Source organism: Crocodylus siamensis, chromosome 8 (genome assembly GCF_052110815.1).
Source record: "Crocodylus siamensis isolate JL-2025a chromosome 8, ASM5211081v1, whole genome shotgun sequence".
In the NCBI taxonomy this organism is placed as follows: domain Eukaryota; kingdom Metazoa; phylum Chordata; order Crocodylia; family Crocodylidae; genus Crocodylus; species Crocodylus siamensis.
In genome coordinates this window covers 39,791,232-39,818,129 of record NC_143402.1, presented here as the reverse complement: position 1 = coordinate 39,818,129, position 26,898 = coordinate 39,791,232, and the positions used below count along the sequence as shown (strand labels likewise).

Below are 26,898 nucleotides of genomic sequence, written 5' to 3'. Positions count from 1 at the left end.
GAGTGTCATGTTAAGTAGTACAGAAATTATCCTGCCACACGATCTTGATTATATTCTGTGATTCAATTTTTTTGGTTTATGTTTTTTTGTTTGTTTGGGGGGGGGGGGGGGTGCTGGGGGGGAGGGGAGAGAAACAGTGGCCAAAGCAAACATGCACAAAATTATTAAGATTTAAATACAAAGATATTTGATGCAATACTCAGTAAGCTTAAATTAGATGGAAAAAAATCTTCTGATGAGTAGTTTTCTGAGGGAAATATGCCAATTCAACAAAATCAAAATGCTACACAGAAATGCAGCAATTCTGACAATAGTGGTGAAAGTTATCAAAACCTGTTCCAACTTTTATGTTTTTGAATAGAAGGTAAAAAAGGTAATTGTGTTTCTCTGTAATTCCCAAATTTCAGTTTTTCATCCTCACAGCTGTTCCAAAGAAAAATACTGAGATGTCAGCAAGTCAAGGAGAACAGAATTCCTTATCTTAACCTGCTTGATATAAAATTGAATCAAATCAGGCTGTAATGGAACCACTCCTGCTGCCTGAGAACTGGTAGGACAGCTGTAAAAAGAATGATGAAAAATGGAAGGATGGAGTTGTGAGAAGGGGTTTGGAGAAGTATCATAACGTGGTGTAAAATCCTATCTAAATGTGATTTAGTAACCCAAGAAAGAGAGAAAAACAAATAGGTGTATTCTGCAGATCCAGTTTGAAATATCAAGGCTATAGAAACATCTCAAATCCTACAGGAAACTACAAACATGGGCTGAAAATAAAATTAGATTCAAGTCAGAGGAACAAAAACAAAAAGTGCAAGAGTCAGGAAGGCTAGATTTGGTGACAACACTCAATTACACACCTCTGTAATAAACCCTCATCACACCCATCCTCCTTAATAACATATTGCAATATAATTGGCTGCAAAAAAGGACACAGAATGATATGCTTGTACAGTTCTTGTGCTGGAGATGGCTGCCTGGAGATCTTCTATTCAAGGCACAGATTGAAGTGACAATGTTTGCCTGATCAGCAGGGATCCTGGTTTTCCCTGATAAAAAAAAAATTGCAAATTCTCCACTAAATAAAAAGTTTGCAAATTTTCTAATGAAAACCCCAAAATGTGGGATTAAAATTAAAAGGCCCCCCACAAGCCCTCCCCCAGTCCTGCTGGTGCCTCTCACTCCCCCTTCACAGCTCCCACAGTCTTGCTGGTGTCCCTCACCCACCAGCCACAGCCCCGCCAGAGGGGGCCCCCAGCCCCCTGCTCCCCTCCCCCAGGGCCTCTGCAGGCTAACAGGCACAACCTGCTGTTGCATGGAATAGCGGGGCCACATGGACATCTTGCCGCTGCGAGCTCTGCACTGCCCTGGAGACATGCTTCCTGCGTCGGGGATGCAGTGAGGGCAGCAGCGTGAGGCTGCACCCCTCAAAGCAGCGGCATGCACAGGGGGTGCATTGCCAGGACAGCAGGGAGCTTGCAGTGGCAAGATCCCCAAGCAGCCCTGCTGCTCCCTGCTGTGCCAGGTCATGCCCACTGGGCTGCAGAGTCCCTGGAATAGGGAACCAGGGTGGGAGCCCAAGTTTGCACCCTGCACCTGCCCTGCGTACAGATCAGGGGGGCACAGGTCCACCCCATTTCCCGGGAGTGTGCGCAGTGGCAGGGAACCAGCCCTCTCCCCCTCCTCCAGACGAACCACCTGTGGCCCCTATCCTGCTCCTCGTTGGGGCCCTGCAGCCATGCAGGTTGCACAGCAGCCCCAGCCCTGCTCATGTCCCTCCCTTCCTACAGGGGCCTCAATCCCCCTCTCCCGCATCCCCACTTACATGCTGTAGCTGCTCTGCAGGCTGCCTGGGGCCGTGTGCATCTCCATGCACATGGCGCCCCTCGTCTCACTGCCCTCCTCCCATTCCCTGCAGAATGGAACTCTGCCAGCCTGCAGAGAACTCACTGCCAAGTCTGCAGGTTTCTCTGGTAAAACAAGAAATCTGCATTTGCCTCTAGTAAAAGGTAAAATCCATGGTTCACTCAGTTTTTCCATGGGAAACAGAAAACCCGGATCCCTGCTAATCAGGCCCTTGAAAGCGCTCTCCAGCCATGACCAAACAGCTGCAGAGGCTAGGGACATAAATTACACATAAACCAGTATAAGTGAGTGGAAACGGGTTCTACTCTGTAACACAACAGAAGTTCAGTGCACATAAACTGCTTTCAAAATGGCCAAAACCAGTTTAAGATAAACCTGGATGGATGTAGTATCAGACTCAAGTAATTTAGGTTAAATTGGTTTATTAAACTTTTGTCCCAGATCCCCTCCAGACTCAAGTTAACTCACAATCCCCCAGCATCCCAGGATGCTTTGCACCTCCCTTGCAAACCCCCTCTCACAGGGTGGGCAGGCTAGCCATGGCCTAAGTTCCAGCCCAGCAGGGAAGCATGCTCTAGTATGCTCCCCCATCCCAGCTTCTGGCCTGAGCCACTGCAAGCATGTGGCTGCATTTCTGGAATTAAAAGTAAATGTCTGCTCACTTGTTTATTAGTTCACAGGTTAGTCTAAGCTGCATAGATTGAATATTGAATTGATTCAGCCTTGAGCTCTTTAACTATCTGTACTTGGCCCATAAAGGCCTGATCCCATGAAAATCTGAAGCCTCATTGCATGAGAGTTCAGATGAGGACGCTCCAAAATGGAACGCCCTCAGAAACTTGTGTCTGCACAGTCTAATACTGACCTGCCTTGACATGATTTGGTACAATCTGACAGATTTACAGCCTCAAGTGGTACAATTCCAGGACCAAAATTCAGACATTTGCTACCACCTATTAGAATGCTGGTTTCATAAATCTGGATGTCCCAAGGGGGTACAAACAGAACTCCAAGGAACACCTCCCATGGCGACAGCTGAGCCAAAACCCCAGGAAAAGAAAACTAAAAGCTCCAAGGAAAGGGCTTACTTGTCTCCAACAGGAGAAGATGCACCGTGCCAAGAAGAACCGTCAGTGCAGTTCATCAACTGCTTTCATTTGTGGCTGGGAGCAGCGCCAGCCGGCCACATCACCAAAAACTGCTGCCTGGCAGATTTAAAACCCGGTGGTGGGGAAACAATGGAGGCGGCAGCAAGACCCGGGGGAGAGGGTGACACTGTCCCCTGGGCTCCAGGATCATCACGTCAGGAGATCGGCTCACCAGAAGGGTTCCAAACCTCTTAAAAGGGTAAACGCCCGGCTCAACAGGACAGCCAGGACAAGGAGGATGGCGTTGAGGGATCCAGACGACTATAAACACTGGACGCATGACTGGGGCAGGCTGTGGACCAGACCCCTGCTGTTTCTTTCTTATTTTCCTTCGGTTTCTTGATTGAAGCCCAAACCAAGGAAGCGTCCACAGTTGACCCAGAGGGTCAAGAAAATGAGTAGAGGCCACCTCAGCCCTATCTCCGAGCCGTCAAGTTCACTAAGGCGGAGGTCGAGATAGGGCCAGTCCCATAACCCATAGACACCTGGGGTGAAGACAGATACTGAGGGACGGGCAAGAGGGAGCCAGAGCAGGAGTGGACATCAAAGAAACAATCCAGTGACCCATCACCTGTCGTTCTGAAGGCTGGCATATGGCTGGGGTATAGGGGAGGTGGAGCTCCAAGAACGTCTGCAAGGGGCAGTGCCCAGTCTGCGAGTTTCCCTGAGGGAGAATCCTGCTACTACTGAACAAAAAAATCAAGTCATGGCAGGCAAGTGTCAGGGCCTCCCTTGGGGTAGAATGCAGTCCAACACCCAAGTCTCGGGGACATGCCCCGAGGCCTGGACTGGGCATGCACTCCAAGGCTGCTACAGAGTGCCTATATTAAACTAGACGGGCGCACTGGACAAATGCTTTCTGAGAGATAAACTAGCCCGTGATCTAAATCAAGTCAAAGCAGCAATGTTGTGCCTGGCCAATTACCTCTTACTACATGTGAGGATGTCCCTCTCTTTTACCAGAATAGAGGAATTTGTTTCTAAGTAGGAAAATAATTGTATATTTTTAAAGGGCTTGTAACTGCAAAACGCCTCTCTGGGTACTAACATTCACAAAAACAGTGTCTGTATTTCTTGCTAAAAAACAATGACAACAACAAATCCAAGGGGGTAAGAAATAACACAAGGCAGGTTTTGAAGCTGTCTCTTTCATGGATGTGAGGATACGGAGGAATACATGAGATGTACGTAAAGGACAGTTTGGGCAAATAGGTGGGTCTTACACAAAGCACCATCTGCTGAAAGAATCAAATCATTAATCAACACAGTTTCAAAACTCTTCAGTGAAACTAACACCAGGACAATGCCATTGTGTCCCCAGGTGTCCTCACAGCAACTTGGAAAGATAAAATTAGTTCAGGGAATCTGGTCTCCTGCCATTATTTATCACAAACAATGCAATGTGTAAGAGAGAACAGCCATCCAGAAACAAGACTTTCCAGAAATCAGCCAGTAAATCCCCAAAGCAGCTTTAAATAAAATAAAATAGTCTGGCTAGTATACGAGGAGGGTGAAATTTGATCTCCAGAAATTCCTGCTATAAAGCCTATAGAGCCATAAGGAGGAAATGAAAAAAGAAGCCCTCACTGTTACTGAAATGAAGGGAAGACCCAGAGTGGGAACAGAAATTCTGGGTTTATTAAAGCTGCTGTACAAAAAGGCACAATGGCAGTGTGTAGGATGAGCTACTCTGACATGTGGTTTGTCTCCAGCACAGTCTGCAAGATCTCATCCACTTGATCTGACTCAAAGTTAATATCCTGCAGTTCCAGGTGAGGGAGTACTAGTGAGAGGAGCCGAGTGACGTTCAGACGCAAGTTCTTAAGCTTCTCCATAGTGCTGTAGGTGAAAGCAAAGCCGAGAGACAGACATCAGAGACACAAGCACTGGTCCCAATACAACTCCTTCTTCCTAAAACAAATTCCCTTGGCTGGGGTTCTCAGCTCCATCCCAAAGACAGGTTTTTTCCCTGAACACAGGTTTTATCAAAATACAGGCCTGACCAACAGGTCAGATCATCATGAAAATGGAGGGTCCCATGCTTGCAAAAGAGTTTGGTACCTACAGGGCATTTCTATCTCATGACATAGTCTCCTCTCCTTAAAGCAGCCAGTATTGCGTAAATGAAATAGGAATGATCTGTACAGTCAATGTCCTGCAGAACAGAACCCAGAACTGGAAAAAGGGACTCTGTGTGAGCTGCCCATCCAGCCTGGGCAGTTCCTTGGATTCAGTAATCCCCTTCCCTGTATAACATATGAACCCTTACATTTTGATCCACTGTCACTCACATAGTATCTTCAGGTCCTCAACTTTAGGCACTCCTAGAAGCCATTTTCCTAGATAATATCAATCGACATTCTCCCCCATTGTCACCTTGATATCATCCACAGGTTAACTCACATTTCTAACCTTTTCGAGTCTCCCCTTTCTGGACTCCTGCAGGAAACATGCGCCTCCTTCAGCACTTCCAGGTGCATCTCCGCCTCCCTGAGTCTCTCCTTTAGCTCAGTCTTCTCCTCTGTGGTCCTCTCCAGTTCTGCTTTCAGCTCCTGGAGCTCAGCCTGACGGTAACCCATGTGTTTCTTGCTCCAGTATAAGCCTTCGGTATCCTGGGCTCTGAGGGATGCTGATTCTTGTCGGCTTTTTAGTAAGTCTGCCCTTAGGTTGCACTTCTCCTGCTCTAGTTTCTCCACCTGAGTTAAAGAAACAGGAAGTGAAGATACATAGACAGCATGCAAGTGACAAAGTGAAAGCAGATAACCAGGTGGAGTATAGAAGGAAGCCCAACCATTACCTCCCTCACAGCAGAAGGTAAGTGGGGATTTATCTTCCCCATCCAATTCCCTGTTGGGACTTACCTGCCCTACTGGAACTCATAGCCTGGAGGTAAAGTTACCTTGTACTGGAGCAAATCCCTTTCAGCCGAGACACTCTTTAGTACCACCGAGACATTCTCCACAGCTTTTCTGAGTTCTTGCTGCTTCACTGTATCTTTCTGATCCACAGTTGTCAATTCCTGTAAGTTTCCTCTATCTCTGTCCCCTTCAGGGGGAGGATCATTGGAGCTCAAAGCCTTTTCCTCAGCCTTTGGTCTGTCAAGTCTCTCTTCCCACACCAAAGGGATCAGCTGAATGGGAGCTCCACTTTCTGCAGCAGTCTTTGAAATCCCCACAACAGCCACAAAGGGCCTCTTGTCCATTTCCTCCATGCTACCATACATATTTACACAGAGACCTCCACCTGCTGCCTGGCTTTCTGCTACCAAGTTTGGCATTTTCTCTTGCAGGTCCCCCTGGACAACAGCCATTTCCTCTTTAATACTTGCTACGGGACTGTCAGGTGCTGGAGATTTGTCTTTGGGGCAGAGATTCCCAGCATGGCTGGTGCCACTGGATACAGCCTGCTGGTCTCTGGAAAGGCAGGGGCACATGATCTCAGTCACACTCACATCCCCCTTGATGTTGGACTTGTAGCAGTCATCTTGTTTTGCGTTAGTGGAAACCTTTTGAAGAGGAGAAATGGGGGGACTGGGACTAGTAAGATCTGGGGGGAAAGATTCAATCTGTTCCTGGTATCGTCTCCGCTTTTCCAGCAGCTCTTCTTCCACAGACAGCTTGTGCTTGCTGTGAAAGAGAAGAGTAAGTCAGCCATCTTGAACACTCCTGCACAGCAGCAATATGCTGCTACCCCATCATGCTGAGCAAGCTAGTACTTTGTGGGGTAATGCTGATCGCCTACAGTGGTTGGGATCAACATCCCTCTCCTTTTTCCTCTCCACACAGGTCAGATGCATTGGGAGGATAGGGAGGTCCCACAGAAATACTGGATACTGGTGCTGCAGTAGGTTGTCCTAGTGCCATGTTAGTGGTAAGCTTTACCTTTAAAGCGCTATACAGATGCTGAAGAATCTTCACACTGAACCACAACCCTGAGATCCTGCTGTGACATTTTACACACAAGGAACCTGCCAAAGCCAGAATCAGCACTAGAGTTGGGATTGGAGCTCAAGTCTCAGGCCCCTGGTCCTCCCCAAAAACTCAACGCACTAGAATGCATTCCCCCAGGGTCCTAGAATGGAAAAGTCTTTTGTTTGTTTGTTTTTAATATAACATCAATTTAAGAAACAGGAAACAGCCCTCTTAAAATACCCAATCCCAAATATAATCTATACAAACCAGGGAGTTGGATGGCTGACTCCCACCCACACCAACTGAAACCAGAACACAACTTCTACCTGGAAAAATACACTGCTCATCTACCATAAGAGGAATGGCTGCTTGTTTATGTCCCTTTTATCTGATCTTTGAGCTGTTAACTTTTGTTCCAAGTGTTAGACTCCACATTCTTTTCTTTTTGTTGTTTTTTTAAACCAGGGCTCTCTCATTGCTTCAGTGCCATGCCGCTCCAGACCCTTCCAGGTAGGATCAGATGCAAAACTTTCTCCTGGAGCATTTGCTACCCTCTTTAAGTCTAATTTGTCAGAGGTTTGCATTTGGATGCAAACTCATTCTTAACCCCAGAGACTCAATCCAGTTCCCACCAGTCATCCAAACTGATATGACAGGTACACATGCAAAGGCTATTAGGCTTCTGACAGATCCATGAACGAACAAAACTTTTCACACTGTGGAGGTGATCTCTCATGTAGTTTTCATTGTAGTTTGTAGTGCCAGCCTGCCAGCCAACAAATGAAGGACAGAGAAGGTGAGAGACCAAAGCACTCAGGTTCACCAAGATTTGTTAACTGTAGGATATTAAGGATTTCCAATCCTATCTTTTTGCAGATCTTGCAAGTAAAGCACTGAGCTCAAAGCCTCTGAAAAGAGCAGGTAGAAACAAAGGTGAACTACTGGTACACTGGCTCAAAGAAAGAACTCCAGACAGAAGGCAGAGGTAAGGAAGAGAGAGATAGACAGGGACCAAAGTGTCATGCTGAGCCTTGAAAGCAAGGGGAAGCCAGTGATGAGATCTGTCGCAAAGACATGAGACATGGTCAGAGATGGAAGCATGGTAGTAGAGCCTGTTGGCAGCATTTTGAAAAGTCTGTGCCTCAGTGCAGCAAGTCAAGAGTTCAGGGAGGAGACAAGCAGCAGCTTTCATAGCTGAAGCAAAATGCCACTGGGACATGGACCAGAGTTTAGGTGGCAGGAATGGAGAGAAACAGGAGGATGTTGCAGTACCAGGACAGAAGCAGCTCTGTGGACTACTCCTCTAAGCCAGTTACTTTATCACAAGTCCTTGCCAGTGTTTGATCCAACTTCCATCAGGCTAAATACAACTCAGCTAGGGCATTATTGTCTCTTCTTCTGTACGGATAACAAACACTGTGACTTTGACATTCCTTTCGAGTAAGAGACTACTGTCCTGACCAAACTCCAGTCTGGTTCATTCCATTCTGCCTTCCTGAATTTTGTGGTACTCTGTCACTCAAAAGTTAGCCTTTACTTTCAGCCCAGAAATCACAGAAATCGAGAGTCAGAGAGATGTAAAGCAAGAAGGGACCTTCAGAGGTCATTTAGTTAACTCACTGCCTGAGGCAGGACAATCCATAATCTAAACTCTACGTAAGATTACTATCAACCCTGACAACACAGACATAACACCCTAACCTGCCACAGGTAAAACAGGGGAACCACAGCAGTCAATGTCCTGCTTCTATGAAATGTTCTTAATATGTGCTCAAGATCCCGGGTAGAGGGCCATGTCCCCTGCTACAGAGGACAGTCCATACCAATCTGACCATAGAGTAAAACTCCTTCCTAACCCCCAAATATGGCAATCAGTCTGACCCCGAGAGGAGGAACAAGACCTAGCCAGAAATGTTGGCACACCTCACTCAAACCTCCCAGCCTTAGCTGTAGCCAGCACCCAATGCCTCTGAGGGAGGCTTAAAAACACCCTGTTTGCTTGGCAAACTAAGTATTCCCCCGATTCCCATGCTGCCTAGCAAAGACTTTAGGAAATGAGGGGTCTAATGTTACTATCACCATCTAGTCCATCAGCAGGTTTCTAGAACTCTAGAAGTTCTCAAGCTTTTCACAGCACAAAATGTGTTTTAATACCGAGATTCTCTTGCACACCTCTCTCCTATCTGCAGAGGCAACTACAGCGATTATTTCAGATGGAGAAGAGGCATCCCATATTTCCAAGTTCCTTCAGGGTTGAATTAGAAGTTGGCAATAAGCTAGCTGCATGTTAATTACCAATACTTCACTGATCAGCTATCATTTAACTAGGAAAGCAAACAAGTCACCACCACAAAATGCTCTTCTCCCCAAGCAGTCTTACAGAAATGTGGACAAACTGCACCACCAAGTGGATAGAGTGGTATACTACATCACTCAAATGAATGTAAACTTCAGTTCACTGACTGACTACCAGTATGATGCAGGCAACACCAGTGCAAGATACAAGAAGGGAAAAAACACACCTAAAACCCAGAGTGTAATTCATATTTCCCCAAGAATCTTCTCTTGGCCAAAAAGAACTGTCCACCTGTGAGTTACCAGAAATGGACTGGATTCCTCAGCTAGAACCTGGCTTCTTATGAGAGGTGACTTCACAGGTTTTGCTGAATTTCCTATCTCAATCTGATGATAGGAAGTGCATTCCCCTAACCCAAGGAAATGGCAGAGAATCAACTAGCATAGCACAAAGGACATCCAACAGAAATTCAGCTCAAGACTGACTGTACATAAAGGTGACCCTTGCACTATTCTCTCTGCTCTTCTCTCCTTGTCTGAAGTTAAAAAGATCAAGGATCAATTCATGTGCCAAAATTTAGTTGGTCCAATAAAAGATATCACATTTACCTAAAGAACCTTGTCTGCTTATAAACTAAAAACCGAACATATAAAACACAACCACCCACACATCTTGCAACATGTTTCTCTTTGACAGCAACATTCCAACTTTTGGCCTTTTAGCAGTTAAGGGTGGGCTGTATGGGTACTACTGGGGAGAAGCTAGAGAAGCAGAGATGTGCTTAGTAGAGGTACCCAGTAGGGAAATAAGCAAACTCCTGGCACACACTGCTGCCATACATCCCTTCCACCAATGTCCCACCTGGGAACCAGCGAGTGCTGCTCTAAGAGAACAGCACTGACAGTTTGGCAGGGAATACAGTAACACTGGTTGGAGCCACAATTAAAAACAGAGAACTGTACAGTTCATTTATCAGTCCTGCATGTTCCTATTTCAATGCCAGCAAAGCAGTAGAGAAGCTGAACTGTTCAGAGCATCTTGTTAAAAAGACATGCACAAGAACAGAGGCAAATCTGCTGGCTCCAACAGGCACTCATTTTGATCAGATGCTTCGTTCACCCTTTCCCACTCCATCCCATGCTCTTCCTCTCTAGGAGCAAGCAGGCTCAGCCCCAGAGTCAGAGAAGATGCATAACTGAAAAGAGTGCAGCAATTTGCACCCTACCACCTACCCTCCAGTTTGCAACATGTTTCGCTTTAGTGGCCCAATGGTCCAATGGGCAGCACTGAACTTTTCCAGAGCAGGTGGAGGCGTGTTAGAGCCAGCAATCCCATCAGAGGCCTCTTCCTCAGGCTCCTGTTTCACAGAACTTATGATACGGTCATTCTCAACAGGAGAGGGCTCTGAAGCAGGGGATGACACCTGGAAGGAAGGGAACATCCTAAGACCAAGGCCCTCTCTCATAAGACAGTTGCAGTTTTGGACGCAGATATTTAACCAAACTGAAAGCAACAGAGGAGGCCACTTGATGATTCAACTTGAGCCCCCTTCACAGCAGGTCTCACTAGTCAGGGATTATACCAGGTCCCCTCAGTGGTTCCCATGCTTGAGGTTCAGCCAACTGAAAAAAAATCCCCATAGGCTCTAGCAATTAGAGATCCTTCCCCATTCACCAACACACACACACATGTGCGTGCACACCCCCACCCCCCCAGCAATTAGAGATCCTTCCCCATTCACCAACACACACACACTAGTGCATAACCCTGAATCTCCCCCTAGTGGTAACCATTTCAGAGGGCTCTGCTAGCTGGATAATTGAATCTGGTCTTTCTTGCCATTATCAGCCAAGGACTGAACCAAACGGCTTCACAGTCAGTGACCTAAAGGAGAATTCCTCTCTCCTTCCTCCCCCACTGTTAATTTAACAGGTGGGACTAGTTACTGTTTAGGGATGACAGAGTTTGGTTCTCTCAGTTTGCAGGATGGTGCTTTAGCTTCTCGAAGCCAGGATATGAGGTACTTCCTAGCACTTTAAGAGAACTTCCATGCTTGTTACACAGGGACACATGCAAGAGACAAACTGATTTTCTTTCTACACATACGCAGACAGACATGCATCTGGCAATAGGGTGGGATGACCATGTCATGAAAGAAACATGAATGAATAAGGGGACAGCATAGGAACTGATGCCACTATTGCAAGAAGAGATAACAAACATGAGTGAGGACAGAGTAACCACCTGAAGACATCCTAGGCTCAAAACAGATTGAATGCCTTGTACAGTGATCAAGCCTCATCTACTTATGTACTTTGGGATAGGCATGTTTATTGGGAGTCACCTCCCAAGGAAAAGAGAAGGTGGGGGTGAGAAGTTCCCCTGTCCTCGCCAGGTTTGTCCCTCCCAATGGATCAGGAAAGGCTAGTCTAGCATGCGACATGAAGGTACCTTTAGAAAAAGAGCATGCAAAAAGACTAAGCTGGGAACGGAGGGCCGCAGGAAGATGTTTTAATACCATGGTGATTGTTGGGAGGGAACTGTCCCTAAAGGACGGCCAACCTGATCACATGCTGCAACATCCAGAGCTGCCTGGAGAACCCATCCTGGGCAGCCATGTCCGAAAGACAGTGCTCCTGAAAATTCAAAACATCAGTCTTTACATAACCAGTAAGCCTGGAAGTGGGGAAGAGGGCCAAACAAAACCAGCCCTGCGACCCCAGGATACCAGGCCCTCTTCTATTGAGGGGGTTAAAATCAAGCCCCTTTAACAAGGCAGGATTTGGGGCAAAGAGTGGTGCATGGGGGTTGTAGATGTCCTGAGCCCTGTCACATTCTTAACATCTAATGTCAGTGTTGCTCTGGTGTTTGTATCTCCAAGCTGTACATAGATAAATTTTCTTCTCGTTTCATCCAATGCTTTTTGATTCTTGTGTCATCTCCTCCCACAGCAGATGGCAGAAATGAGAACAATAAAGGGACTGGGCAGAGAGGCTGCCATCCCCAGCAGCACAGAAAAGGATTCCCCTGCTCTCTGAACCATCTCCAAAACACAAAGCCTTCTGCACTCTTTCTTCTCACCTGGTGCTCCAGGTTTTCTAAAGATGATGATCTTCTCTGCTTCCTGTCTGAGGGCTGATCTCTGAATAATGAAGAGGAAGAAAACATTGAGTTTTCCCTCACTATAATACTCAACAGGAACTAACCAGGAGAAACTGTTAGGAAGTGCACAGATTCCTCTTGGTGTGGAGCAAGCTTACTGCCACAGCAGCAGTCATACCACCTACATGAGTTGAACAAGCAAATAGTTTGGACTAATTACAGGCATCTGATCTCAGAGGGACAGAATTTAAGAGTGGGGGAGGGAAACAAAAGGGGACATGGTTGATGGAAACCCACCAGCCACCTTGAAACACTGGCACAGGTCACCTGCACCACTGAGAGTCAGAGAGGTACTGCTTCCTTAGTCTCATCACTGCCTACCAGTAGGATGTGTAGAAACAGAAAAATGTGATGAGAGAACTTGTTTGCTGCCTCCTTGCTGCTCCTGGCTGACATGCAGGAGGAAACATGTACATACTTAACTGTTTCCTGAACTTTCTGTCATAGCTGGGATTCATTTCCTCATCGCTGAGCTCCTGTTCCTCAGGTGCTAAGCAGCTTCTGCAATGAGATCAGTTCATTGTGCCTGAGGACGCTACAATAGTTGTTCTCTACAAATTCCCAACATTTTTAGAATCTCCCAGACTTCCCTAGATTAACCATGTAACATATAATATATAGTTGCTTTATCATTCTTACATTTGATGGAGCATTCTGTGGTCCCTATATCATAAAGAGTCATGCTCAAAAGACCACCTTGGTACTATTCACTATACTACAAATCTTAAGTCACAGCTCTTCTCTGAACTACATGGTCCTATTCAATTTAAAAGTCATTTCCTACAGAAGTATGTCAGGTATGCAATACATTTATTTAACTTTCTATAACCCTTTTTAAGAGGTATGCCAAGCAAAGTATTCCACTGGCTTCCTAATAATCCAGGGTAATTTTTTTTATCCCCCTCCCCTCCCCCCATACACACATTTTTAAAAGCATCTTACAAACAACATCTTGGTGGGTTTGGTTTTTTGTTTTCTGAAAACCACAACTGCACAGTGAGCAGATGTTTTCCTTGAACTGTCCATAATGATATTAAGTTTTTCTCCCCGAGTAGTTACCGTTAATTTAGAAACCATTGGTACGTAAAAGTAATCCTAATCGTTCCTTTTAATGCGATTTACTCTGCTGTGGTCTACAATGACTTTCAACTAAGCAATCATGTACCAAGGCAGATGAAGTAGGTCCCTTTAAAGATGCTCACAATCAATGTGTCAGCTGGAGAAATAAATATTACCAGCAACTTTTTTCCAGATGACAAAATTTGTAGTATATTGAACAGTCCCCCAATCCTACTTACCCTCTCACCTCATAATTAGTTTCCTTAATATCCTCCCATGAAGAATTTATCAGATGCTTTCTGGAAATCCAAATGTTATTAGGTAAGATAGAATCACTTGTTAAAACTAATTCTGCTCACGAATTCTTTTAGATTGCAGGGGAGTGCCCTTTGGTAAAATCCCATCGGCTAGTCCAATAACATTATGCTTAGAGAAGTGATAAAATATCACCTCTCTAATAGCTGTTTTAGCCAGTTTACCTAATTGGAAAGCAAAGTTCCATGGTATAAAATTCACATAATCATCATAAAAGAAGGCTAAAGTAAGATACAATTCCAATTCTCCTGCTCTTCACCACTATTGAACAATAGACGGCATGGTTATTAGCAGCTGAGCTACTTCATTATTCATTTCCCTCAGCACATTTGAAGGAGTTCCAATAGCTCCTGGTTGCTTTCTTTAATTTAAAAGGCCACTTTTTCTAGCCCAAAAGGTGGGGAGAGAAGGAAGGTACAAGCAACAACTAAACAAATGTGAGCACTTAAGCAATGCTCCAAAGTATAACCAGAGATACAAAGGATGCAGCAGACAAAAGAAAAGCACTTAGATGAGAACTAGCACAGTTAGGTACCTGTGTTTCAGGTCAGTTTTTTTATTTTAGATCTGTAACTTTATTTTCCAAGGGAAAAGTGTAGAAGTCCAGATATGAACCTGACCAGAGGGGCGTCTACATTTTAAGGTACATGCACATCCACACAAGGGGGAGAATGAAAGCCAGCAAAAGTGGGCATGACATGTATTTGTACTCGAAGGGTATGGAGTGACAGGGAGAAAGGTCTCCCAAGGACTGGAACAGGCAAGCTCCTTACTTGTACTTGGGGTGGGGATGGAGGTAACAAAACCACTTCTCTGGTAACGATGATTGATCTATTTTGTCAGGCAGCTTCCTCCATTTCAAGCACTCCTCACACTGCACCCATGTCTGATCTGGCCTCTCTCTGCAAAAAGTGACACACAGCTGAAATGGCCTAGATGGAGAGAAAAGGATTGAGGGCCTGCTGCATTTCATCCCTAGTGTATTGGGAAAGGCTGGACAGCATTAGCACCTGAACACCAACAGAAAGTTCTGCTGAGACACCTTATATTCTAGCTGGGAAGACCACATTACGCTCCAGATACTTGTCAATTCCCCAAGCACTCATCAGGAACATCCCTTTCATTACCTGCTCTGTCCATCCCCACCCATAAGTAGTGGACTGGTTTGAAACTACCAAACTTACTACGTGGATGGCCTGTCATGAGATCTCCCAGTTAAAAGTGGAGATCAACCCACTAAACCCTCTCCGCTGTCTCTACAGATGAAAGACCCACTGCTCTTAATGCTGCACTACGAGATTAGACTACTGTAAGACTTATCCTCACGCTATCATGCTGGATGCATCTGAAGTTCCCAAGTTCATCTGGGCCATCTTCACTTTCCAGTAAAGATTGAGTTTCTGTCCCAGGGCAGTAATTGTCCGTCTAGTGGGAAAAAGAGAAGAGTGAAAACCCAGGCAAATCGTGCTCTCTCTCACCAGGTAACACAGCTAAGAAAGGTAAAGCAACAGACTTCCCTTACTACCAGCCTTTGTCTTTTGCCACTCTTGCCAGAGACACCCACATCCTACGGTGATGAGGACCCAAAAACGTGACAAGCTTGCTACTGTTGGGCTTACCTGGATTTTAGAACACAGCTTATATTGTGCCAGGATTTAACCCAGTATATCATTCATCCCACACTTCAGAACCATATCAAAGTGTTTACAGTACATAAGACTCCTAACTCAAGGTCCCTTGGGTCAGCAGTTTGCTGCTTCAAGCTGTCTATGAACATTTCACAGGAACAGAACACCCTATATGCTAAGAGATGCACTTGCCTTCAGAACCAGGTGATCAAAGCTTCCTCCTGGATCAAGTAGTCAGGACATACATAGGGAGTCACTAATTTATGACCCCAAAAGTTTATCAGTAGTATGAATTTACACAATGGGGCCAAGGATGGCAACTCATACATGATAGCCCTTACCCAGTGGCTTTGTAGCACCATTTTAAAACTAAGGTTTAGCTCAGGGGTGGCCAACCTATGGCACAGATGCCAAAAGTGGCACAGTCACCCTCTATGCATGGCATGTAGCAGATGCGTGGCACGTAGCAGATTGATGAAAGGGGCCAGCAAAACAAAGCAAAGCAGCAGATCTGACATGGGAAGATCAGAATTGTTACTCTAGGAAGGTACAGAGCTTAATTTGTGGCACACCTATGAAAAAGACTGTCCCTCACTGGTTTAGCTAATCCAGCCAACCCTATCAAAAATATGGGAGAATTTCTCCTCCTCCTTCCCCACCCTCCAAAGAGGGTCTCTTAGCCAAAGTTATTTACCCTTATGGTCCAATGAAATGTCCCATCCAGCTACTGACTAACATATACAATTAGAAGTACCCTCTGAGACTCAGGACAGCAATGAACTTGTACCAAATTTGGTACAAACTCAAGCATGAAGGATTTTGGTAACTGTTACAAGGGGAAGAGAATGAAGCAGCCACAGGTAGCTTTTTCCTTCTCCCATGAAGGAAAGATCACTTTCTGAACACTGTATAAGGGCTCTAGATGCTTCTGTAAAAATTCTATTCATCTTGCATGTCAGAGTATTAAATGTTAGATCATACCAACCAAAAGATCAGAGAAAATCAGAGGGCTGTCCCAGCAGAGCAATCCAGAAAGAAACCAAATTTGAGCAACAGTCACATCACTGAAGCTGTCCCAAGTTACTAAGGTCTGTTTCTGTTGTTCTGCCATGACATTGTGAGCAACAGTTGAGGACACAGAGTCTTCTCTAATTTTCTTAGTCCTTAGGGGACTCCGTTCTACCCATAATCCACCCTTTCTACTGATAACACTGAGTGTTGGTTGAACAACTCAATCTGGCTGCAGCCCAGACCCAAGGTGCCTCAGGAAGATATGTCTGACTGATGAATTAACAAACAGTTTGGCAGGGGGAGGGGAAGCTAAAAACTGTTAAACCAAAAAAAGTCCACAAATACCTCACCTCTGAGCTCTCACTTCCTGCTGAGATAAGGGGCCTCTGTGAATACAACATTACTGCTGGTAGATACCTGCACTAATTTAAGAGCAGCATCTGGCAGCATAGCAAAAATCAATTGTATGGTCCTGCTGTGCTCATCCTCACTCCCTGCTGACCCTCTTCTAGATTCTACACTCACATCCTTTTCTAAAACGTTTGTTCCTACAAGGTAGCATATACCAACAAGATGGGAGTACCCAACTACACGCATAACTGAGAGAGGGTGGGCATAAAACAGTGGCAGTGCAAGCTCCTGCTTGCTGCTCCTGCCCAGAGCAGGGGGGCTGGACCCAATGATTTCACAAGGTCCCTTCCAGCCCTAAACTTCTGTGAATCTGTGAAGAGAAGACTCAATGGGGACATAGTTGGACTTAATTTTTCTGTGATGAAATTCAGGTTCTCATAGTTTTGGCAACACTGCTTTGCTGTGTTCAGCAAATGGACATAGAACAGACTATGTTCTAGGTCATACGAGTCTTTCACGGGCGAAGACATGCACTGAAGCCAGAGCTGGGTGAACATGGAGATTGTGCTTTCTCTCACCTCAGGAGACCATGCATGGCCTTTCCAAATTTCAGACATTTTATGGTAAGGGCATCAGAGAAGGAAAATGAGCCAACCAAGAGCTACTTCATACTCAAAGCCTACTCATGCAACAGCTGCAGAGCCCCCTTACCGGTATTCCTTGTTTTCTTCAAAGTCCTGTTTGTTATGTGCTGGTTTAAGAAAGTTGCACTCAATCACCCCGATTACTCCCACACCATCTCCCTACACCAACAGCCAAAAAAGAAGAGAAGGAAACAATTGTTTCAGACATTCTGCTTATCATTGTAAAAAAACAAAACAAAACTAGCATCTCTGGAAGAATGGTTCTTACCTCCTTTGCAACAAAGGAACCAAGGCAACATAATCCTATACTCGACACTGATTTCTGTACCAGGGAGGGGGCACATGTGTCTTGCACAGCAACCACATGCATAAGACAGTCTCCTGCTACCATTTGGCTCTACAGCAATAATAAGTGGTCTCTGAAGATGCAAATGGCTATCAAATCTTGGCCAGCATCAAAACGAAGCTATGCATACTAAAATTGCTTGTGATGAGAGGGCCTCAGATACTAGGTTTCCAGGTTCAATTCCTCCTACACAAAGGCTAGAGAAACTCTGGAACCCCAGGGAACCCAGAAGAAAGGTTCTATTCAAGGGTCACTTTGCATGAAGCCATATGTTCATCCCCCTTCCTCATTTCTGAGGCACACAGAGAAAGCATTGACCACTCACCTTCATCTGGCAGCCAACCTTCTCATAGGACTTGATAAGTCGGTTGTTGTGGTACATCATGATCCCACAGTGGCTTTTATTTTTGCAGTTGAACCCAAAGGTAATCTTCACTCTTTTATTCTGAGAAAAACCTTGTCAAAGGAGAAACAGACAGCAAGCTTGATAGGAGAGAAGAGGGGAAAAGAATGAGGTGCTTTGTAGGAAGGATGTTAGCAGAAGGGATAAGAACAGAGTAAAGGACGACCAAAAGGTAAGCCATCCAAGTTTTTCATTTCATAATTTCACAATGAATGGTATGTGGAGTAGATGCTGCATTCCTAAAGCAATACATTTTCCTCTTCAGCAAGAAGACTAAGCTTGGTTCCCTAGGGAGAGAGGCCCTGTATACACAGCCGAAAGAGTTAGATAACCACAACTGCAGTCCATCTGATTTAACAGACTTATATAAGCAATTTGGACAACCAGGTTAAAACATACTCAGTTCTCTCAAAGGGGTGCAGAATTTATTTGAAGAGATTATAGTTATAGATCACAGTTATTGTTATATATATTACAGTTGTAAGAGATTCAAACTCTGTCTAAGATAGGTGGCTCAAACAGTTACCATCCAGGTAAGCCACAAATCACTAATAAGGTGTTTGGCTGATTTGAATTCATAAACCTCAATGAATGCTGAAGTGAAGAATCCAAGGCACTCAATAAAATTCCACTTTCTTCGAGTTCTAAATTAATATGGGTTCAATTCTGGACAAGAACTTCTGCTACTGCGCTTACAAAAGAAAGAAAACATGAACAACAGCTTTATTTCATCAAGGTGGGGGCTGTTCCTTTCAGAGGGATATTTACACTATAGATGTCCATATGGTATATTCTCCACTGAATGCCATCTTAAATTTATTTAAGATGATGTATTCCTCTACATCAGAGGAATTTTACTTTTTACTCATGCTGATTCTACAGAACAAAAGCCTCTCAGAGAACAAGTCAGAGTCAATTTCTTCCAAAAAACAACTCACTGGCTTTCCAATTTCTGACTCTGTATGCAGGGCTAGATATTTAAAATATATATGTATTTCTTCAATTTTTCCACATTTGATACAGAATTTGAGTCAAACCTAAATCCTGGAAGAGAGTTACTTTTCAGACAAGAACCACTGTTCATGTACATTTAAGCAGTGGGAAGAGCTGCACACTTGGTTGTTCAATATTCAGTTTAAGACTTACTCCATTTTGTGGAGACTTTAAACAAACAAGTGCAGCTTCTTTTTTTTTTTTTTTTTTTACTTTGACATGGGACACCAGTTTTACTTTGTAGGCATATTATTAAAAGAAACAAGTGAACAAAAATGTTGTTCTCATTTAGCTGTATGCAAAAATACATCAAAACCTCACACGGCCAAATTCCATTTTTTCCGGAAAAATAAAGTCAGCAAGTACATAAATACCTTTGAGCTGCATAAGATCTCCCCTTTCTTCATAATCAAGGTCTAGTCAAATGTACTGGTTTATACATAAGGCTCTTACCTATTCTCTTTTAAGGGAGTTCATAATTTTAAAATACATTTCTGAAGCATTTTGCCCAAATCAGCTGGGCATGTCAGTCAAGACCTTGTTACCAACACAAAGGTGTGGAGTCTCATGATTTTGGCTTGGGTTTTGAATTCAGCTGTCTGCAGTATGGAGGCATATCAGTTCCTTTCTGGTAGCTGGACCTCACCCATGCCTGAGGCGTGCAAGCATTTCTACACTGCTTTTACTTCTTCCATCGTAAGCAGTTGTGAGGACTCCTTCATAAACTGTTCAAAATGGAGTCTAGCCTCTCCAGAGGTAACGGAAAAGTGGAAGGAGAAGAATCCTGACTGCTCATTTAACGCTAGACTCTACACTGCTGTCCTTATCCATCTAAACCAGCCCTAAATATAGACATGGGGTTAATATTCATTGGAAATGACTGGTTCCTATAGTTGCCTTGATGCAGTGAAATTGCCATGGGAGCAGGAGCGCCATGAGGCAACTGTAAGGATACTATGAAGGTAGGTTTGTATACATTATATTCAATATGGGCCAAGCTCTTGGCCATCAGCTGAGTCTTCACCGTCTTCTGTCGCAGAATAATCTGCATGCGGGGCTTCAGGTACAAGATACTGCAGTATGCCTGAAAACAGGGGATAGTGCAAGACAGGCATAATGAACACAGATTTCACCGAACAGGGGCCTCCCCAACCAGTCCCAACCCACAGAGCCAAGCAATTGAGACCTGTCCAAACAGACAGACACCTGGCATCAGTCCAACACACTTCATATGCCATGTGAATACCTAAACTGAGAATGGCTCGTGTCATCTGATACCAACACAAGTAGTTAAGCTCACAGTGCTTGCCTGGGATAGATGTGGTGCAACTTGTCTCAGCACTCAACCACTTCCACAGAGCTAACTCCAGCCACCCTGACTCACCCGTAAGGAGTACTCTGTTTCTGGTGCAGAGGACTCTTGAATCTTCTCAAGGTGTGGAGGTAGTAGCTTCCTCCCAGGATTCTCTGCTTCCTCTGTGTTGAAGTCTGATAACCGAATGTCAAACCTGTCTGTATCAAAGTCTAGCTCCGGCTTCCCATCTTTATTTCTAAAAAATGCCACAAACAAGAGCTAGGAGAACATTCTGCTCAGCCGTGGTATATTAGGACCAAAACAAATTTAGAGTAGTTAAGCAATAACTTCACACCTAAGACAATAAAAGTTCAATTTAATCCTGACACAGGAAAAGTGCAAAAACTGTTCCTGTAAGCGCTACTTTTCTATTTCCAGAGTCATGCATCACATACCCTAAAAGTTCAAAGTGCTCCTGCTCCTTTCCTGTTCCCCTTGGGGCAGTCATTTTTATAGGCTCAAAGTCAAGCACCTCATAAACATGAATTAGACCTCAAAATTGTTCTATAAGGGAAGAAATACTTTCTTGGCTGACTTGACTACAAAAAGAGCATGTCTGTGGCAGAGACAGGAAGCAAACCCCTACCTTTTGATTCCTAGCTCTGTTGCCCAAACAAAATTATACACAGGAAGAAGAAATCCAATGCATCTTAATGAGTACAAGGTAATATCTAGATGGACAATGTAGGAAGCCTCTGCCCTTAGGAAGCATTGTCCCTGTAAGTCTTAAACATCGTTCTACAGAAGTTCCTGCCCCCCTGGGGAAAAGGAAGCAATTGGCTAGTACTTGGCACTGGAAAGCTGAGAAGCAGAGGGCCTAGGTTTCTACTTTCAAAACTGCACCCTTAGGTTAGATTTACACAAAGTGCTCAATTTACACACAAAAGGAAGATTTTTCTAACTGCCAACCCTGCAAATTCTACACTTAAGCTGCGTTCTTTGCTTCCCACACACCACATCCAACACAGGGTGTATGTCTTAGCCAGGTCTTGGCAACAGCTGTGAAACTCGCTGCATCCAGCACAGCTACTGTCATGGGCACTTAGGACAATTCTATTGCTTTACACAGAAGAATACACTTGTGAGCATTCTCTCCCAGCTGAGATGGCTCTGCAGGGTTAACAGAAGTAAACAGCAGCAATAGGATCACAGCAAAACAGGTCTCTACCATAGTAAAACAGGACTGCTACAAACAAGAAGCATCCCCACAGAGAAAGATGGATAATATCATATTTACATTAAAGGGTCAAACATACCGAGCTATATAAAATTTGGTGTTTCTACCAGAGGAGGAGGATGGATTGAACTGCCCCTGCTGTAATTCAGACCAGCCTTGTACTCAAACACTGTGCCACTGAACTAGTACTTCTCCCCTCATTTTTTCAGTATTCAGCTTTCCACCTCCCAATGCCTAATTCCTCACGTGCCTGGGTTCCCAGTACCTGTGGATGTTCCAGATGAGGATACGTGTGCCCTTCTTGCCTAGAATGGCATCGAACTGTGATAGCAGCTCCTCCTCCGTGTTGAAGAGGGTATATTTCAAGATGGCCTCAAGGCTTGGCACAGAGTCTTCTGTTACAATCATTTTCTTTAGAAGCCACAAAATCAAAGAAAGAACAGAACTGGTCTAGATCTCCCCACTTCCCTCCTTACACATTAGCAATGTTCTTGTCTGATATTACAGCAAGGACCATGAAAGGCTATAGCACCAACAGAAACATGACTGAGCACAGTTCAAGAGCACATTTGCAAAGCTAACCTGAGCCATGAAATAGTAACCCTGTAGGGACTTTGTGGAAAATGCCAACAGACATCAACCTTTCTGTGCATGGAGATGTAAGGAACTGATATCATACAGATGGCTGTACAGAAAATGTGCTAAGGGGTATCTGTGTACTCTGGGTTCCCACTGGCATAGAGGCAGCAGAATATGCAATGGAAGTGTGTAAGCATAGGAGTTATGCACTAAAGACAAGTGTTACTGCTGCAAAAGCGTAACTGAGGCAAGCACAGAGCAGACCACAACTGGGATGCTAGAAGGGGGGCACTCTGCAAAGGGGTGCTAGTGTTACTGAATGGATTCCACACAGAGATTAGCAGGAAACCCCACAGGATTCCTGACCAGCTCCGATCTAAAAAGGGAACATTTGATGGATGCAACTCCAAGCCCCAGCTGTAGCTGGAGTAGCTCTTCTATATGGTCCTTTGAAAATATTACACCCTCTGCAGCTGCTACTCACAGGCAGCAGCACATACAGGCAAAACTGTACAATGCTACTGAGGTGCATCTCCAGTCAGCCTGCATCACCAGCACTGTGCTGCAGAAAGATACTTTACAGAAAATGCTGAGTTTCAGGCTCCCTCAATGCTGTTCTTCCCACATGCTGCCCCCCCCCAAACCCCTAAATAAGCAGTTCAGGAAGCATGGCCCCTCTCACTTTTCAGGGAAGGATATTGTTTTGTTGGCTGAATGGTACCAATGGGATAATAACAGCCTGAGCGTGGACACATTCCAGGTAGGTCTGTGAAAGGAGCCCCACGCTGAGTGCACCTCCATTCTTAGTAAAGACAATGGCATCTTTTCCCAGCCGCATAGAACCTGACTTGAAGCCATTGCCATACACCCCTATGGATGGGTGGTTCTTCTTTGCTGCCTTGTCTGTGAAGCCAAAGCTGGAATTCATTCAAATGGAAAAATAGTTACCTCAGAAATAGTGGTTAGCAGGAAGGGGGGGGTAGGGGGGGGAGAAGAATGGAAGGGGATTTTAAATGCAAGGCCCCACCACACAGTGGATTAAACAAATGAATACTTTTTCCTAGTACCGCACTTCCCAGCCAAAGACTGAAGCACTTTGTAAAGACTGTCAAGTCATCCTACAGATGGAGAAATGGAAGCTCACGGACAAGAGGTCTGCCAAAGATCACAAAGCAAAACAGTGGCAGAACTATAACTAGTAGCCAATTATCCTGACACCCAGTCTTTCTTTAACTGCTGGACCGTGCTGACTTTCACTGCACCAGAGAACCATGACTTACTGATGACTAACACAACCTGTGCTCCGTATTTACTCTCCAAGAACCTCCAGGTACTAATGAATCCCTAAACCTCTGTAGCATAGGTGTTGTCATCCTTATTTTACGGATGTGAAAAGGAGTTACTAGGAAGGAGCAATCTGCCAGTTTACACACTAACTCAATAACCATCAAGTCCACAGTGTATCCTCTCTTCCTAATTCTGCTCTATACACCAGACAACCTAATTCACTCTCTCTTTGCTGTGCATGTGAAATGGAGACAGATCTTCCCCACCACTTCACAGTGACAGAAAAGGAAAAGGAGTGCAATGGGAAGGAAAGAGTGTCAACTTTCTGGCTTTGCCACATCTCACTCCAGCCTGTTTTGAATGAGTCCTTTAGCAGTTTGGAAACCATGCCCTTATTGCAGGAGAAAGATTTCAAAATGAGTTTCCATGTGACCCTGAAATTATCTTGCTCTCAGAATGCTACAGGCTAGAGGGGCCTGCTACATCCTTTCTCTGCTTCAGTTTTACATATACTTCCTAAGAGCGTAAAAGAACAAGCACTAAGACCAGGACATTGCTCTCCTCTTTCATCACACAGAGCAGGAAGGGGTCAAAGCTTCTGGTTTTCACTTCCTGAACCACTTGTCTGAAGAACTGTGGTTTTGTGTTCACAGGGTCTGAAGACCCTCAGCCTCTTACCCCAACCCCCTTTCAGATTTGTCAAAAAGGCTGGTGGGCAACAAAAACCAAGCCACAACCCCACCCACCCTGCACACTTCCCAAGTGACAGTAGTTTGCAACTGGCCTGCTGGAAACAGAGCAACTAGGCTGGGACAGGTGGGTAAATGAGGAATTCCTATATATGTAATACATGCATGTGACATGGGGTGCATTCTCTTGGACACTCAACTTACATGTGCACGCTCTACCCTTGGAGGTTTTTAAGACACAGCTAGACAAAGCCTCGTCTTGGATGCTCTAGTTGGGGATGGTCCTGCTTTGAGCAGGAGGTTGGACTAGATCAGAAGTTCCCAACCATCAGGCCGTGGCATGAACCTCCATCGCTGGCAGTCACGTGTGGGGTTAAACCTGGGTGGCAGGACAACCCTGGGAGGGAGGCACCCAGCTCCGTGAGCCTGGTCCCACTCCTGCTGCCATGGCCATGCCTGGTGAGGCAACCAAGGCCCATGCCTGGCCAGGCAGGACCCCCCACCCCACCTGCAGCAGGGAGCAGGAAGATGCAGGCAGGGAAATGCCTGGGGCTGAGGGTGGGGAGGTGGTGCTGATGCTTGCTCCTAGAGAAAGTAGTGGAGCCCCTTCTTACTGGGCAGCCCCAGTTGGTTCCCCCCAGGCCACCACCTACACAGCCCACTCCCCTTCTGGGTCCCCCCAGTGCCTATGGCTGCAGTGCCCCAACCCAATCCAATCTTCGTAACTCCCCACCCCCCCTTAAAATAAATAAATATGCAAATTAAATTTAAATATGTAAATTGGATAGTTTTTATACCCGTGTCTGGCAAAATTCTTTAAGCAAGTTTGCTGGTCCACAGTATAAAAAACAGTTGGGAACCACTGGACTAGAAGACCTCTTCATGTCTCTTCCAACCCTAATTTTCTATGATTCTATGTTAGAAAGCAGCTTGAGAGCATATGTAATTATAAGAGCAGTTATATTAGGACCTTGTACGCTAGGAGGGAGAGGAAGGGAAGAGCAACAAAAAGAGAGCACAGTGTGCATCCAGAGTGGGATTCTTGAAACCTGAAAGCCTGAATAGATAGCACTTGTACATCACACTTGAATCTGGGTAGCAAGGCCATTCTGGGGCAAGTTCTTAGGCGGTTACCTGAGCATGTGGTGAAGTTTGTGAGGTGTCATTCCAGCACCGTTATCTGTAAAGGCTAAACAAGGCTCTCCCTTAATTTCCACAACATCAATGCAGAGAAGCGTGGCTGTTACACCAGGGTTCGAGGCATTGTCTGTGGAAATAAAACACCTGGCCAGTTAGCACCACTCAGGTGCTCAACTACTCTCCCAAAGCACTCACATTATCTCCTGGGAGCTGAGAAGTGAAAATATTTTTGAACTTTTCTTCTCCCAAATGAAGAGAAATAAGACATACTACATTCTCCTCAAACTGCTCACTACGTTCTGTAGGTATGCATGACATGCATGAACAGAGAATGGAGAAATGCTATGATATGGCAAAATGGTTGTATCAGAACAAAGGGAGGGCCACATGGATAAGACAGATGTAAGGAAGTTGCAAATGGGTTATGTAAATCATTAAAACTGATTGTCAAAAAAAATTTACATACTTTGCTCTGTGTTCTCCACACACCACACGTTACAGAAGAAACGTCTTAGAAAGAACTTTACCTTCTGTTTACCTGCGCAGGTTTGAGCATGTTACAATATGCTCCACAGGTGATGCTGTAGCTGGGATGGTCCAGAAATGAAGTGAGGCAAGAAGTCCTTGCCTCTAGGATGTCATAGGCCATTCCAATAACTACCTATCAAATACCTAAAAAGGCTTGGATTTTAGCACCAAATCTTGGGATCTTCCAGGGCAAGGAAGGAAGCTCCAACAGGAAGCTCACTTCTGCTGCCCTGGTGGGGTACAAGATATGGGACCTGAGACCTAGTGGGGCAGACGAGTGCTTGCTCTGAGCCTGACCTAGGTGAAATGAGGAGCAGGAAACAAAGTGCAAAACGACATGCCCCCACCCCAGGCAACTGTCTATTAAAAAATAAGAGATTCAGAGGAGCGGCGCTGGGCTGGAGGGGCGGGGAGAGGAGAGGAGAGGACAGGTGTCAGGTCCTGCCACGTCCCAAAGACTTGCAACACAGCCGCCCCGGCCGCCCCCCTGCCCCAGGAGCGGAACTACGGGGCAGCCCCAGCCTCAGCCCAGCCCAGCCCAGCCCAGCCCCGCGGCTCACCGAGCAGCTCGGCCACGGCGCTGAAGGGCCGCGTGTGACTGGTGCTGTTGCTCTGCAGGTAGCGCGGGCTCATCTGCGGGCGGATACGCGAACAGTCAGACAGCCCCCGGCCCTCGGCCCCCCCCGCACCTACCGCGCTAAGGCGAATGCCCTGCTCCGTGCCCAGCCAGCGAGCCATGGTGGCGGCCAGCCCCCCTAAGCCCCAGCTCCCGCCCTGCTGTGCGGCAGCTGCTCCCGCTCCCGCTCCCGCTCCTCCTCTGGCCCTCCACAAGATGGCAGCCCCCTAGCAGTAAGGCCAGAGGCGTACGGCGGCATGGCAGCCAACACCACGAGACAATCCGTACAGCAACATGGCGGCCTCCTGCTTCCTCCAGTCGAGGACCTTCTTTCCGATTGGCTCCCAGAGGCCTCATTTGCATGCGGCATGCTTTTTGGCCGCTACGGGGCACCGCCC

At 45.6% G+C, this 26,898-nt stretch overlaps 1 protein-coding gene across 1 annotated transcript; it reads right to left on the bottom strand.

Annotated features, from left to right (window-relative positions):
* Nucleotides 1-104: 104 nt before the first annotated feature.
* Nucleotides 105-26,675, bottom strand: MORC4 (MORC family CW-type zinc finger 4). Its single transcript, XM_090061491.1, is given in 17 exon segments — nt 105-1,046; nt 1,823-4,850; nt 5,415-5,707; nt 5,911-6,637; nt 10,451-10,641; nt 12,300-12,360; nt 12,804-12,881; nt 14,528-14,656; nt 15,081-15,179; nt 17,456-17,547; nt 18,060-18,179; nt 20,086-20,214; nt 20,515-20,680; nt 21,927-22,072; nt 22,923-23,157; nt 25,351-25,483; nt 26,445-26,675. Coding segments are annotated over 16 exon segments (2,931 nt in total). The 5' UTR covers nt 26,623-26,675; the 3' UTR covers nt 105-1,046; nt 1,823-4,696.
* Nucleotides 26,676-26,898: the final 223 nt, after the last annotated feature.